Raw genomic sequence first — 16,770 nt, 5'->3', positions numbered from 1 at the left:
TTTCCTAAGGAAGCCAGCTTCCACATAACCCCCCCATTTCTCTGGAGCGCTGTCAAGACCAGAGCAGAAACACAGCTCCACATTGGCAATGGGATATCAAGCCCTTCCCCTGCCCCCAGGCTGTGTGCTCAAATCCAGCCTACATCAGCAGAGACCAGAGCCCTTACCATCTGAATGCCTGTGAGTGTACTGAGCTTGATGCGTCTCAGACAAGCACCTACAGCACTAATTGCTCCCCTTATGTAATGAGCCAGCCCCCCATTACCACAGCAGCTGGACACCACGCAAGCTTTGATACTTTACCCTCACAACCCTCCTGGGAGGTCAGCAGGGATGTTATCCCCATTTTACAGATGGGCAACGGAGGCTCAGAAAAGCTAAGGTCTCACAAGAAGTTTGTGGCAGAGGAGGGAATTGAACCCAGGTCTTCAGTAGTAATCTAACCACTAAACCATCCTTCCTGCCTTGGCAGTCTCAACAGAGAGACCCAGCACTGAGTGGGGCATGAACTCCCTCTTCAACCCTATCAGTGGATTCTCCAGCTCAGGGTCAGTGGGCAGAAGCTGCCCCTGTTCCATGGCTAAAGAGCTGGTACCTTCCGCCAGCTCTAAAAATTACCATCAAATATTTATTTTAAACCACAAATGGGCTGCCTGCAAAGCAATTGAGTGTAAAATCAACAGACCCTTTGCAATGAAACACAGGAGAAATATAATGGACCAAGTTCATCCCCGATGTAACCCCAGCAAAGACAGTCGAGTTAGGCCAGAAGGAAATCTGGCCCAAATATTTGCTCTGTTTGAGAACATTTGCAAATTTACCTGCACTAAACAGTTTTCCACCTTGAGGATTCCCTTTGCAGGGAGATGGCTGATCTTTGCTGCTCTCAAAAGAGAATCTTTATTTTGGCAGCTGATCTGTGGCATCAAACATGGTCACCTTTCTCTGTGCTTTGCAAATTTCTTCCCATTTGTATTATAGTAGCACCCATCGAGATCAAGGTCCTCTTGTGCTAGGTGCTGTACAAACTCCTATCAAGAGTTCCATCCTGCCCCCACAAGCTTATAACTACAATAGGGAGGGGGAGAATTATTACCAGCAACCCATACCCAGATGAGACATAGACAGAGTAAATGATTTGTCCAAGATTGCACAGAAAGTCTGTAGCAGCCCAGGGATTTAACCCAAATCTCCTGAGTCTGAAGTCACTCCTTTAACCGCAAGGCCAGCTTTCCACTCTGAATAAAAGTTGATTCAAGCACGCTGCCAGCTGGTGTGGCACAGAAGTCATTGCAAATATATTGAGCACTAGGATGCCATGCAATCATTTTGCAGGGAGAGCAGCAGCTGGATGTCAGAAATACGTAAAATATACTTAAAAATAAGGGATTTAGTTTCATACTTCCAGAGTGGATTTAGTGCTGGGGAAAGAGCTCGGATCGATAGCACAGCAAACTGCAAATTGGAGTCCTCTCCTTAGCCGCTGAGCGGGTACGGCTGAGACAGCATCTGTGCAAACAACCTCCACACACAGTCCCTTGCCTGCACGCCTCCGTGTCCCTGAGGGGCTGCCACGAAGTGTGAGAGGGAAGCTCTCCCCCGCATGGGCCATCCAGTCCTCGGCCTCTGTGCCCTGAACACTGGAGGCAATTGTGGTTTGGGCTCTGAACGCAGCAGACTGACTGGAAATGGAACTGCAGCCTGACACGCTTGGTTCATATAATCCACCGAACAGGATTTTTTTTTTTTTTTTTAAACAGTAACAGCCACAAAGCTCTGATCTGGATCCAAACACCACCAAAGTTCAGTGGTGTTTGGATCCAGGGTTTAGGTTCTGACCCATCTCTACACAGAACTCAACCAAGATCCCCTGGTTGGGATTTGAGCCGGGAGGGTGACTTCTACGCTCATGGGAGCAGCATCGCTCCCTGTGGGTTGCAGATATAAATAAGCCCTTCCTCCTCTCTCCAGCCCTCCCAACCATCCGCATTCTCAGATCCACGCTCCAGAGACCTCTGGGCAGGGCATTATTGGGTCTCCCATATAAAAGTAGGATCAATGCAGCGGTTGGGCTACGGCTGCGCTGCCCCTGCTAATTGGTATTGCAATAGGCAGACTGCAGCTCTCACTCCAACTCTCTGTGGCTTGTCATAATGTAATCAAAATCTCTCTTGCTCTCTCTTTATCGTGGAGCGTGACGGGAGCAGAGGCTACAGAGCACATGAATCCTTCCTTCTCACAGAATCATAGCAATGTCGGGTTGGCAGGGACCTCAAGAGGTCCCCAAGTCCACTCCCTGGCACTGAGGCAGGACCCAGTAAACACAGATCATCCCCGACAAGTGTGTGTCCACCTTAAGAACCTTCACCGACAGCATCCCTTCAAAGCCCGTCGCAGAGAAGAACGTTTTTCCTAATATCTAACCGGAATCTCCTTTGATGCAGATGACGTCTTTTCTACCGTCCGTGGACATGGAGAACAGTTTATTGCCCTCCCCTTTAGAACAGCTCTTCATGTTTTTGAAGACTGTTATCATGTGCCCCCCTCTGTCTTCTTTTCTCAAGACTAAACATGCCCAGTTTTTTTAACCTTTCCTCACAGGTCAGGTTCTCTAAACCTTTTAGCGCTTTTGTTGCTCTCTTCTGCACTCTCTTCAGCTTCTCCACATCTTTCCTAATGTGTGACGCTGGAATGGGACCCATTACTCCAGCTGAGGCCTCACCCGTGCCAGGCAGAGCGGGACAATTAGCTCCGGTGTCTTGCAAACAATACTCCTGTTAATACACCCCAGCCTTTTTTGGAACTGCATCGCATTGCTGACTCAGATCCCGTTTGTGATCTGCTATAACCATCAGTTCCTTTGCATCAGTGCTATCACCTAGCATTCCTCATTATTCCTCATTTTGTAGTTGTGCATTTGATTTTTCCTTCCTTTTTTTCCTTATGGGGCCAGGGACTGTTGCTTTACCAGCCTTTCACCTCCATAGCCCAGGGCTTCATCTTAGGTCACAAGTGAAATGAGTTTGTAGGTCTTAACTTTGTGCCAATAGAACATTGCCTGTATCACAATGTTGTGCCACCACCTGGCACAGCTGATGGTCTCTGTTTGGGAAAGGTCCTGAAGATTGGGATAATGGGGGGATGCAAGTCAGGCCTGAGATGCATTGGCAGAGCTTTGGGGTGTGTATGCCCTGGACTGGAATTGCAGCTGAGAATGGGGGGCAGTACTGTGACAGAGCTGGGCATGGAGAATCTAGGACTGGCACAGCAGGGGGGACTGTGGGGCAGGGTTGAGGACCACTGGGATGTGATAGAGTGAGTGGCAGGTAGGAATTAAGTACATCGGCAGAGCTGCCGGCTGCCCATGCTGGAACAGCAGGACATTCCGAGGACCAGCATTGAGTTATAGCGACAAACCTGGGTGGGCTACCATGGTTGGCACAGCAAATAATGCTGCAGAGTGGAGTCAGGGGGCTGTGGCAGGGTGGGGAAAGGGGGAAGGCAAGGCCTTGAAGAATCGGGCTGCAGGAGGTCAGGGTGGAGGTTAAGCTCTGGGCACATTTGCATTGAAGCTGCTTGCCCCATGCCTGGCGCTATTATTATTAATATCAAGATAGCACGTCCAAGCCTCAATTAGGTCAGGGCCTCATTGTGCTAGGCTCTGTACAAACCCAGAGTAAGGGACCGTCCCTGCCCCAACAAACTCCCCTCGAAGCGGATTCTTTTCCAGCACTGCCCCTTTCTCCCTACCCATAAGCAGCAGCCTAGCCAGAGAGAGGCCATCTCCGACCCCACGAGGCTCAGCCAATTTCTGCCAGTTGTGGAAATACATGGCAGGTGATGGATACAGGGTCCAGGATTTGTTGATCGTTATCAAACGGCAGTTACGCAGGGCTGAGTTTCCGAGACGAGCGAAGGCTCAGCAGCTCTGGACCACTCAGCTCCCCGGAGACTGGCCATAAACAAAACGTAAATAATTGGACTGCTTAGGCCAAGATGCAGGCTCTAATTATTCTTAGGCTCCCACAAATAAAGGGAATAAATCCTTGGAAGGTGCCAGGCTGGAGGGGGCAGAGAGAAGCTTATTTTCCACATCACTTGAAAGCAACTATTATAAATCGCACTGAAAGATGCACCTCCCTGGGCTAGCCATATTTTTAAACTCCAGGAAAGAGGGGAAGGAAAAGCACGTTTTAGTATTTACACCACAGGCAAAAATTGTATTTAAAAATCATACATTCCTGCTGTGCAGAGAGGAAAAAAAAAAAAAAAAAAAAAAAAGATTTTAGCTTCTACGGTTAGATGTTTGGAAATGATAGACTTGTGAAATCCACTCCTGCCAGCCTCCCTCTGGAATGGAGTGAGAAAATGAGGACCTTGTAAGGCCAGGTAGGGTTAAAGAACTTTCACCGAGGTTGCTGATTCAACTCCAGTCTGTGTCAATAGCAAATGCAAGTTGTTAACATCTGCTTGCCGCTGGGCAGTCTATATATTGCCATCATTACTAGTAGTACTAGGCACTGAAAGGTCAAATGAAACTGAGACCCGCTGTGCTAGGTGCTGTACATACTCACTGTGTGCAACAGTCTCTGCCCTGCAGGGCTTACAATCTAAATAGACAAGACAGACGAAAGGTAGTAGGTGAAACAGAGCAGAAGTGAGCTGTCCACAGTCACACTCAGGTCAGCGGTAGAGCCAAGAATAGAAGTCAGGCCTCCGAGCTGCTAGTCAGGAGTTCTATCCAGTAGACCACACAGTGTGTAATGAAGTGGTGGGTCTCAGCCCAGCTCCCAATAGACAGAGGTGCATGCATGTAGCACCAGGCTCAGCACCCTGGTTGGCTGTCTCACCAGACAGGCCAAGGGCTTCTAAAAGCTCCTCGCAAGTATAATGCGCAACTCATCGTGAGAGAGAGATAAGCCAGACAACCAGAGCACTGCTCTCCCCGGAGAGCCCAAAGACTTTTTTCCTGCTGAGCATGGTCCCATTTCTAATTTCATCTCCAGCCTCATGCACCGTGAGCGCTTCCCTCTGTGAGTGGGACAGTGCGTGCTGTGGTGTCACTCCTCTCCCTCCACCCCACACTCACCCCTGCAGTGCTTTGTCCACCGTGAAATGAAGGAACTCATCAGACATCGCAGCACCGATCACCCCCCAAACAGTATGTCTCTAACATGCAGAGTATACCGTCCTCCCTCCCTCTGGAAGGAGATTCCGATAAGCCCTGCCTGTGCTTTTAATTCACATCTCTAGAGTCAAGCGTGAGTGACACATGTTGGGCAAGCTCTGCTTAATTACTAGCAGACAGCAAAGGCATCACTGTGAAATTCACACTCCGGGATCTTGCACTCCTGCTCCCTTCCCCATTCTCAGTAAGCAGAAGACGCTCAGAAGCTGCCTTAGTCTGTGCTTGCTATAAAGACTGCAGTGCTTCTGTCCGAAAGGCCATGTCACATCCCTGCCTGCAGCTGGAGCGTGGCAGCTGGTGTGGGAGGGAGAGAGGGTTGCTGCAGATGTCACAAGCAGCAGAGGTTGGGCTGTCACTGTAATAACACACAGCAAAAGCATGATGACCATGGAGATGAGCAAAGCCATAGGCGTCGCATGTGCAGATAAACATGTGTGAACGGCAGCGGATGCAGAGGTGAGCAGCAGTGCACATACGCAAACACGGAGAGGTGTGCAATTACAGGAACCAGCATAGATGCATGCAAGGAGTCAGAGCCAAGCGCATGAGAAATACAGGTGTATATACCGGCATGTGTACAACTGGGGAGACAAACGCCTGCAGCAGGCCTAAACATGCCTGCATGCGTGCAAACATGGAGACAAAAGTGGTTTTCAGAGACATACATGCTGTGCTGTATGTGCTCTCTCCCTCCACCCCCCGACTCCCCTTCCCTCAGCAATATCCCAAAGGAAAAAGCCTGGGACTTTTCTAATAGCTCGCTACACACATGGAACCCTGAACCTGGCTTGGGAGCCGTGACACTAACCATCTCTGGGATTGGATTTGTCCAAGGTTTTGCTCCTTCTTTAATACCTTTCACCCTAGGATCTCAAGCCCTTCGCAATCATGAATTAGTCAACCCCAGAACCCGTGCGGAGATCACTTCAACCACAGCTCAAACTGAACCAGCTCTGGGGTAGAACACATCAGCTGATTCACAGCCCCCAGCCATGCTACCAAACAGTTCAGGAGTGGAAGTGAAGAGAGGTCTTGTATCCCCTGGACACTATAGGGGACATTGTGGTTGTTGATACGAGTTAGACGCCAAGGCTGCTACGCAAAATGTCATGGGATCTTTACCACAAGTGGTCAAGTCCTCGGTTCTCCGGCTCATCCACTACCTCCTGCAACCCCCACCCCCATCCTGCTGTGGCAGAGGCAGAGAAGAGTGCTCTGGCCTGCCAATGAACAGCTTGTTCGGTTGTTTCCATTGCAGTTAAATGGCCAGTGATTAAATCCTCTTCCAGCCCAGTTGCACCATCCAGCATCTTCACCTGCTGAATGGCTGAGCTTTCGTTCACCTGGAGGAAGCCATACAGATAGGGGAAGTGAGAACCGAGGAACGCATCCTTAGACCATTGGTGGGGCGGGGCCTGCCTTTTCATTTTGTGTATGTACAGCACCCAGCACTGAACTCGGTTGGGGCCTCCAAGCACAACTGTGATACATGCATTGCTCTTCCTCTGTGCTTGGCACCCCTTGTACAGGCGTGGCCATCAGCAAATCCACCCTGTGCGTCTACCTGACAGCCTGCTGAGACCTGGTGACTGAAAGACCGGAGAGCAACAGCTCAGCACCCAGTCCTCCGCCCTTGCTCTTCCTCGGAGCACTGCTTTCTCTCCCTGCAGTTCACAACTGGCTTCCTGCAGCGTGGGGCCATTCTTACCCTGGGGTACCCGAATAACATATGATCTTTCATGCCTTGATGGAGAGAGAGGAGAAATGTCAGGGCAGGAGAGGACTCCGTTATTGCTGTTTGTGCACAGCAGGTTTGGGTTTGGCGGTCCGTTATGACTCCACAACGTGCCGATAACTCACCCGTCCTAGGCTCTGGGTGGTTTGTTTTGGTTGCTCAAGGACAGAGTTAGGATCCTTTCCTCCCCTTGTTTCTTTGCTCACTGAGACTGTTGATCTCACAGGGAGCTCAGCACTGGTGAAAGGTGCTGGACTGACTGCCCTGCAGATGGGAAGCCTCTGTTATAAACAAAGCAGCTGGGGAGAGGGGTTACATATGCCCGGCCTCTTCTCCCTGCTACGTATGCCGAGTCCTGTATCCTCGTGCCCTTTACTCTATAGCTAGGGCTTCCTGGCCCCTTATTATCCTTTATGCCCTTCTATAGCCTCCCTTTACTCTCTACCCTGTATTCCTCTGTGCTCCATGCCCTGTGAAGACTGGCCAGCACTCCCTATTTTATGGCGCATCCCCTCTGTCTGCTATAACCTGTGCCTTATCTCTGGGTCCTGTGTTCTACGCCGAATACCCTGGGCTAGTCAGCCTCTGCTTAGACCCTCAAGTCCCACAGCCTTACGACTAGTTTCTTCTACCCTATAGCCCTTGTTTCAGTCCCCATGACTGATGTCCTGGCTCCTGCGTCTCACACCCTGATCTACATCTCCTGCTAACGGATGGTAAGAGAATGGATGGCACATCACTAACAGCACCTGGGCCAGGGAGCACCAGCCACATGGGGTCTCCCCAGTGGAATTTGCAAGTAACGTTAAGGTTGAACCCAGAGATGCTGCTCAGCCAAACTCAGGCAATACCCTGGCCCTGGGGAAAAGCTGAGCGGTTCAAACCAGATATGTGTCATGCCAAGACAGACAACCATTGGAGACAGTAACTGGAGCCCCTGTGTGGAGCTGCCCAACACAGCTCCCGATTCTCTTCTGCCCCCTCCGCGGTGGAGCTCTTCACTCTGTGTTTTTAGCCTGGATGAGAAAACAAGGCTGTTTATGCATTTGGGTGGCCACATGGCACTCAGCTCCAGCCCTTTTGCCTCCCAAACAGACATCCCATTGTATCCGGAACCGCTGTCGTCTGTTACCAGTGGAGAAATGCTGGACGCTAGCCACCAGCCCCAGGACCTGTCTGTCACTCCAGGATGTGCCTCCAGCCAGCCTGCTCGCAAAGAAAAGGACAATGGATCCGCCACTGGGGAACTATAGATTCCCTAGGGCCCAGAGGGTCAAATATGCACCAGACACACTGAACTACAGAAACCCACATCCACCTGACCGAACAACCAGGGGAGAGGACATATCATTGGGGCAACCCCCCGTGTTTAACAAATGTGGCAGAGGGTGGCTGAGCTCCTGGGAAAGAAAGATGAAAGGGTTTGGTTGGCCAGGAAAGATGGCCGTAATAACACGCTTGAGCCCAGGTAAAGAAGGGCTGGGAAGAAAGGACTGGGAAAGAGGAAGAGATGCAGGCCTTCCTCAGTGCACAAAGGCTTAGTGGCACCTGCCATTCCCTAGACAGGTGGCTCATGTGGCAGACGCTGCTGCTTCAAAGCAATGAGTGATTCAAAGGTCTTGTGCAACATCCCAGCCCAGCAGAGTGGGGTCGCCAGCCATTTCCTCTCCTGGGCTGCAGCGGCCTCCCCTGCAGTGTATGTCCCCAGTAGAGGGAGGATGGTAGTGCAGGGCATGGCAAGAGCAGGAATTGCTTCTTAAAATGACCCAGGTCCTTTATTTCAGAGGGCAAGGTTGTCAGATGGATGGTTCCCCCCTTAGCACTCTCCCACCCACCCCCATGGCTAACTAGAATTCAAAGAGCCACTGAAAACATCCTCGAAAACTGGAGTATAGGATCAGGGTGCTCTTGGGGTGGGATGAAGCTTGTCTGCACTCTGGATCTAGCTGATAATATAGGTGCCCCCCCAAAAAATATCATCTGGAGGGAAATAAATATATATATATATATCTCACTGTATGCGTGATACCAAGACGTTCCTTCTGATGCTAAGGGAGAGGTGTCCCAGACACAGACAATTCCCCTCCCCATGGGATGCGGAAGGGAAGAAATATGGGGGTAGGAATGCGTGATCCCGATCCTCAACTGGTGTCAAGCAATTCAGTCACAGCAGAGGCTGCGCCCCTGTTCCAGGGCTCGCTGCGCTGGCGGCACAAAGAGCAGGGAGAGTCAGCCATGCCCAGGCAGAGCGCAGGGAAAGAGGAGAAGACAGAGATGGCTACCCTCCCTCTCTCCTGCCTACCCACAGAGTCTCTGGCTGCGGCTGAAAAGCCTTACACAAGCAGCAGAACTGAGCAGCTGCTGCAACCCTTCTGGGACCAGCCTGTGCCAACCAGCTGTACCAGCCCCTGCGATGAAGAGGAAGGGGAAAGCAATGGTGAATTGTGTATGGGGCTAAACTGCAACACTCCCTCCCCCGCTCCCCGATCACCTGCAATGCTGCCACAGAGCCAAGCACACGCGCCCGTCGCAGATTCAGAACGCACCTCGGTGCATGTCAAACGGGCAGGGTGCGTAGCCACGGGGCTCGGCCTCGGCACACACAACCATCGCGCTCCGCTTCACACCCAGTTTGCGGCTGCGACGAGCGCTCGTTCAGTGGCTGCGAAGCCAGGCCCTAAAAAACCACAGGAAGAGTCGCTGCCCGCCACTGGCGAGGCAGGCGAAGGGCAGAGGGAGGTTTGATCAGCCCCTGCACGCTCTCACTTGCTGACTGAAGGACCTCACTGCTCCCTCAACGATGCCAAGAGTTCCCTACATCCCAGCTGCTCTAGGCAAGTCAGATCAGGAGGGAGAAGGCCTCACCCTAACCTGGGCTGAAACCTTTGCCAGTATAGTTCAATGGTCACCTCAGCTGGAAGGCAGGAGTGGGATCTGGGCTTCAAAGCCGCTAGAGGAGTGGGGGAATGTAGTTATCAGAGGTTTCCTTCCTCAGTTGAACAGCATGGCTACGGAGCCTTTCACTGCAGCTGGAGAAACCCTGGGAGGGCAGTGATTGAATCTGTGGCTCCGTGACCTAGCAAGACCTGTCTTTCAGCTGACATTAAGAGGGGACAGGCAGAGGACGGGTTTCTCCAATGCAAACTGCACGCCGCCTCTAGGCACCAAACCACCACAGAGCTGGGGAACTGGCTAGAATTAAGCTGACGCATTTGAATAAGAGAACAGTTCTCACGGCATTATTTGATTAGGAGCTCTCTGTCCCTCCCTATATTTCATCTTTTTCCTTCGTACCAACAAGCCTGACTGGCCTGTGCAGCAAGACACCCGGACATGCCAGAGCACACCTCCTTGTACATACATGCACACACCTCTGAACACATACCCGCCCCTGTATACACAGGCACACACACACATTTCTGTACGCACATTTGCATAGACATAGACAAGCGTGAAAATACACATAAACACATAGATATAGACACATATACACACGTCTGTGCACGCACCCACTCTCATGGGGTCGCCACCGCTGCAGAGCTGGTAAAAAGCACTTTAGTGTATGAGCCTGGGATAGCTATTGGGGGAGAGGGGGGGAGATCTGCAGGATTCCTACCATCACCTCTTCTGCTTTCATTACAGGGTTTGGCTCATTTGCTCCTTCGTCTGAGCATCACACTTGGCCCAGATCTCATCACCCCATGGAGATGGCACCCTTTAAGGAAACTCTCCCAAACAGCCTCTCCAGATCAGGAGAGAGGAATTCCCAGTGGAGAGCGGGATCTCAGGACAAGCCCATGTGAGGGCTCCCACCATAGGAAAGCCGGAGAGACAGCATTGGCAGGGACAGCTAGAGACCAGAAATCTTCATTGGCCCAACAAGCTGGAAATGCACATGGCAGACCCTTGCTAGAGAAGTCAAGGGATCTTGTGTGTCCACCTGAGGACTTGCAGACTCATCCCGGCAATGCTCCATGTGTAGCCTTCCCCTATAGCTCTGTATCCCAGGTGGGCCGTCTTTCTTCCATTCTGCAGCCCTCACTTAGAGCCTTCTAGCTGCCCCTTTTCCCCAGGCTTGTCTGCTGCTGGCTGCACTGGTGAAGCCCTGCCTGTTAATGACACAGTGCCTTTAGAGGAGATGAGTGAATCTCCCTAGGCTACAGCAAGGCCATGTCACTGAAGAGGGGGCAATCAGGACTGCTCCTCCCCTGCATCCTCCTCCCTCTATCTCATCTCTCTATCTAGGTGTAGACACCAAGCCCATCAGCAGGCTCTGACTGATCATGCCTGTACTCCAATAGGAGAGGCAGAGGGAGAGCGCCCAGGGTGCCACCTGCTAATCTGGGTCTGGGAAGCAGGTCGCTTGAGCCGGCTCTCCCGCTTCCCATTGTGAGTCAACTCAGGTGCAAGAGGAGCCCGAAGGATCGTTCTCAGCAGCCCAGTGCCTTCCTGTGAACTAGGCTGGTGCCAGCTGGAAGAATCAAGCCTGAGGGAGAGCCAGCCATGAGGACAGGGCTGCTGAATCATGCCAATGCCTCAGAGAGTCACACACACTGTTAGCCACTGGTTTGCTGTGCCCCCTTGCATTGTTCTGAGATGAGGAGCCAGTCATGCCCTTGGTAATCCCCTTCTCTGCCTAATTCTGCTGTGCATCCTGCAGAGTGTCTGCCAGTGATTTCCAATTAATTTACACCTCTGTGAGGCCGGCGAATATTATTAACCCCATTATCTGGATGAGGGGAAACGGAGGCAAAATGCAGTGAAGAGGCTCACCCTAAAGTCTCGTGGACTCTGAGACAGAGCCTGGAAACAAAACCCTGGAGTCCTGTTCCCCGGTCTCTGCTGCTCTAACCACTAGTCAAAAATGGTTCCCAACTCATGGTAACAGCAGACCAGCTGGGCTAGTTGAACTCGGGTCAGCTGGCTTGGCTCCAATTCCAGCTAGAACAGCCAAGCCATGCTGATACAACACACGCCCATAAATTCACTCCAGGCCAAAACTCGGCCGGTAGGTTCCAACGCAGTGGCAATATTTAATGAGAAAACAGCAGCAAAACACACACACACTTCCCAAAATAGTCTGATCCAGTTGTCGTGCTGCAGGAGTGCTCAGAAGAAAAATGACCCGAATGCAACCAACGAATTAGATGTTTGCAAGCTTCAGTCTTTTAGCAGATGCTTCATGAGATTATTGCTGCTCTTCAGACCATTATGGGGCAGTCCCCTTTGCCAAGGAACATAGAAATACAGCATAGGCATTGTGAATGGTCTGAGGACAGATTCTCCTGAAGGCTGTGCTATCTCATTGGAAAGGAAATTTCCCCTTGAATTGCAATGAAATCTCACATCTGACTTAGGGCCTCCAGGCCACTATAACTTGGGCGTGACTTAGGTTGTAGTCATCCAAGTACTTTGAAGTTGCAAATTGCCACATAAAAGCACCAAGTATTTCTAGAACACCCCCCATCTGAGGATCTCAAAGCACCTTGGAAACCACGCTTCATTATGAACTCAAGAAGTAGTACTGCCCCAATTTAACAGAAGGGAATTGCCCAACATCCCACAGGAAGTCTGTAGCAACATGGGGAATAGAAGCCAGATCTTCCGGTGCCAAGTCACCCATCTCAACCACAATACCAGCTGTGCCTTAAACTGCACCAATTTCCATGGCAGATAAACAAATAGCACATTAGTATTTCTTAAACATAAATTTAAACACAAGTGTTCCCAGCCGCTGAAAATCAGCTGCTTAGGATCTTTCTTCTCCAGCTCCCTGTGGTTTTGAATAGGCCGATTCCCATTAACATCTTTGAAGCTCTACACCACAGCCTGACAGGATACCTGGTAATGGCTCCAAAAGGACAGGAAAGCAGATTTGCATGGTAGACTGTAGGAGCCCTGAACTGAATCCATTATGGGCGATTGAGCAGATTGCATTAAAGACAATTTGTGAAACAGATTTTTATAAGGGACTTCTTACAGCTTTTATGGCAAGGAACTTTTATTTCCTTATAAGACAAAACTAACATTATAAGAAGAGGGAGAAGGGGAGGGAAATGCACACAGGAGAGGAACAAAAAATATCTGCATTGAACAGATGAACATTAAAGGTCTTACAGAAGCAGAGGAACGAAGGGAGAAAATTAGAACTGCATCCTGACTTCAGTGCATCCTTCCTGGGTCCCATACCATTCTCTTCAGCAAAGTGGGTTTGTTTGCTTGTTTGTTTTATCAGGGGAGCTTCACTTTGTGTTCTCCACCTCTCCCCATCTTTTCCCTAACACCACTGCCTCTCTGGATTCAGTGGCTATATATGGATAGCTACATGCATGCTCTTCCCAACTTTTAAATGTAACATCTCACTCACTTGCAGAACTTACTGTGAAGAGAGTAGTTTAGTAAGATTCATAAGCTCTTTGGGGCTCAGGGACTGTCTTTTTGTTCTGTGTTTGTACAGCACCTAGCACACTGGAGCCCTGATCCTTGGCTGGGGTCCTAGCCCCTACCAATAATAGATAAGTAAATAAATAATAATAATAATAATAATTAATAAAGGATCAGGAGCTCATACGAATGAGTCACATGTACATTTGAACTAGCCAGGTTGAAAATATCAACCACACATGCTTCAGGGCACAAAACGGTCACCAGCAGGGGTGAGGAAGGAATACATCACCAAAGCGTTGCAGAGTTGACTGTACGTTTTTCTCTGCAAATCAGAGAGAGGCTCCCAGACTACATGGGCCACTGGTGGGGTCCAGGAGAGCTGGAGGAGGGGAAGTGGAGTACACAGACAGAGCAGCGATCTATTGCAATATAGCAGGAGATGGGACTTCCAGTTTACTGCAGGTGGACCCTTAAGTATAGCAGGAAGCAGGATATGAATTAGATGGAGCATTGGTCTCTTCTAGCATAGAAGGACGGGGTGGCTGGATAGGAACCGGAACCATGAACAGACAGAGCAATTGTCTGCTTTGCTAAGGCAATTCCTATGCTTCAGTGGGGGATTTGAGGGATAAATTATTAATCACAGTGGCTGCAAGAACAAACCACTCATCCCCTCTGCTTCTGTAGACTCATTCTACCTCCAGTACCTCCTGGCTGTGTGTGGGGAGCGTGACCTAGCCAATGCCCTGAATGAAAACAGTCTCCAAGGGCATCCACAGCAAACGATCTCCTGCCAAGTTTGAGCTTCTATCCTGCAAGAAGCCACAGCTCAGAGAGGCTCTTAAAACAGCCCATCTGGCTGGCTGAAGGAACAGGGAGCCCAGGGACCTGTGCGAGGAGCCCCAGGCAGGCTTCACCCATGGCCTTATTCCTCCGCAATGCACAACAAGCTCTTTTCCTCCCAGGCAGAGGGGATATGGAGGGACACATCCAGCTCCGGCTTCCCCGTCCCCTGGACGCTGCCCTTGGCAGATTCTCTCTGGACTCCTAACTTGCACCAGGCCTTTGGCCCAGCCCCAGCCCGCATCCCCTCCCCGTGAGCTAGCCAGTCCCCGGCTTCGCCCATCCCTGATGCTCCCACCAAAGCTTCCCATGGCCATGTCTGCTGCCTGTCCTACTGGCCGCCAGCTGACGCTGGAGTGGGACTGGGGACAGCTCTCCCCTCCTCCTGCCCCCACCACCACCCCGCATGGGACTGAAAGCCCAGTGGGTAGCAGCCGGGGAGATGGGTCCTGGGCTCCCCTATTGCATGGCCACCTTTACTCTGACCACAAAGCAGAAGGGCCTCTGCCCGGCGGAAGGGCAGGCGCTGGAGGGGGGCCGGGGCACAGGAAGCTAAGCCCCGAAAGGGGAAGGGGGGATCCCTTGGCGTGGCGTCCCAAACAGCCCACCGCCGCCTTGTGTGTTCTTGCCAGGACCCCGGATTTACATTAACCCCTTCAGGGCTGCAGCCGGGCCGGGGCCCGCCCAGCCAGCGGGGCAGCTGGGAAAGTGGGTCAGAGTCAGCGGCTGGGGAGAATTGCATCAGAGCCGAGCCGAGCCGAGCCAAGAGGGCGGGGAAACGGGGCAGAACCGGGACGCGCCTGGGAACCGCTCGCACCAGTTGGACCGTCTGACTTCGGTGGAACCCGCTCTGGCTTTGCACAGGGGTAGCCGGGGCCAGGATCGGGGCCCCGGAGTGGGTCGGAACCGTGACACCCGCCGCTGGGGGAGTTCGCTCCGGAAAACGGAGCCAGAACCCTCCCCTTCCCCCCGATCTCTGGGGGGGGGGAGGAGGGAGGATAACGCAGTGGGGGCGTCTGCAACATTTCTAGCCCCCCCTCCCGAATAGGGGGGCTCCTGACCGCCCCCTGCGCAGCCCCGAACATCTGCGCGCCTCGCCCAGCCCTTCTCCGGGCAGCCGGGCCCCGCCAGCCGCTGCTCGGAGCCCGAGCGCAAACACACCGCCCAGCGCGCCGGAGCCCAGCTGCTGCCACAACAAACCAGCGCCTTGTCCAGGCGCAGGCAGAGGCGCGGGCTGCCCCTTCTGCCCGGCGGAACCCCCCGGCTGCCCCCGCAGCTGGGCCATGCTAGGAAAAAAAAGGGGGTGCAGGTCCCGTCCCCCCCGCAGGACTCCCGCCCGGCATCGCCGCCTCCGACCCGCCCCGTTCAGCCCCAACTTCCCTTCGGCCGCCCGCAGCGCCCACCCCGCCCCACCCTCCTCCTGGCTGCCCGCTCCCGCGTCTCCAGGAGGGGAGCCGGGTCCCCCCCGCCCCGGTTCCCCCAGCCGCTCACCTGGTAAGAAGGCAGCCAGCAGCAAGCCAACTCCAGTCGGCCACCAGCACCGTGGGCAACTTGGCTGCGGCTTCGGCGCCATCAGAGTTCCTGGCGCCCAGAGACCCGGAGCGGGGTCGGGGCTCGGTCCAGCTGTCCGGGTGGGTTCCGCAGACACCCGCTCCGCTCCGCTCCGCCCCACCCACCCCCCCAAAAAAAACTGCAAAGAAAAAATGCAGAGGACAGACAGGCCGGGCAATAAATAGCTGGTGCACAGCAAAAAATGGGGGGGGGTCCCCTTACAGATCCACAGAGAGCCCACCCCAGGCCGGGGGCAGCCGGGCAGCTGCGCAAAGCGCTCCAGAGGCTGCGCCCCGAGCCGGCTCTCTCCGGCGGGCAGCTCTCCTCCTCCCTCCAGCCAGCAGCTCCTCCGAGGCGGGGAGGGAAAGGCGCTTCCCCGCCGGGCGGGCGGGCGGCTGGCTTCCCACCTTAGCACCGCCGAGCCCCGGAGCTAGGCGGGCCGGTCATGCTTCTCGTCCCCCGCCGCTTCGCCGCCTCCCCTCTCCGGACGCTGGGGGCAGCTCGCAACCCTTCCCCGGGGGGAACCGGACAACCACGCCAGGAGGGGAGACGGCCGGGCTGGTTAGTTTCCAGTCCACGTTGCGATCAGGCGGTGCCGGCTTGGTGAAAGTCCCAGAGCTCCATGTCTGGCGTCTAGCCCCCGGGAGCCGGCGGGGCAGTTCCTGGGGGGCGGTGGGGGCGACTCTTTGGCACCGAGACTTTGCTGCGGCGGCTGCTGCTGCTGCTGCTGCTGCTGGGGAAAAGAAGCGGAGGCGCCGTGCAGCATCAGCCGGGGAACGCGGGTGCCTCCCTTCCGCGCGCTGCCTCTCCCCGCGGGGCTGTAACAATGCGAGGCGCACACACGGCTCTCCGGAACCGAGCCGCCGTGATGTCAGCCAGTGTACAGCCGCCGGAGGCGGGCTCTGCTTTAACCCGTTCCCACCCTCTCTGCGCCGCCCGGGCTGAATGCGTGCCCCAGGGCCGGGCCCGGCCACCTCTCGGCTCGGCCACCTCTGTCCCATCCCTTCTGGCAGTTAAAAAAAAAAAATTAATTGCTTGAACCCCGGCCTCTCGTTCATGGCAAATT

General features: G+C 53.3%; 1 protein-coding gene across 3 annotated transcripts in view; it reads right to left on the bottom strand.

The window, feature by feature from the left end:
* The window catches only part of NECTIN1 (nectin cell adhesion molecule 1), a 93,558-nt gene extending 77,781 nt beyond the window's left edge, over positions 1-15,777 (bottom strand). For all 3 annotated transcript variants that reach the window (XM_067565005.1, XM_067565023.1, XM_067565014.1), the window contains exon 1: positions 15,645-15,777. In XM_067565005.1, the coding sequence (XP_067421106.1) occupies positions 15,645-15,726 (82 nt within the window). In that variant the 5' untranslated portion in view covers positions 15,727-15,777. The remainder of the gene's footprint in view (positions 1-15,644) is intronic.
* Positions 15,778-16,770: the final 993 nt, after the last annotated feature.

The sequence above is a fragment of the Emydura macquarii genome, unplaced genomic scaffold, assembly GCF_026122565.2.
Source record: "Emydura macquarii macquarii isolate MOO-44397 ecotype Brisbane River unplaced genomic scaffold, CSIRO-AGI_Emac_v2 contig_312, whole genome shotgun sequence".
Taxonomy (NCBI): Eukaryota; Metazoa; Chordata; order Testudines; family Chelidae; genus Emydura; species Emydura macquarii.
The sequence above is the reverse complement of the archived record's forward strand: the minus strand, read 5'-3'. Positions and strand labels throughout refer to the sequence as shown.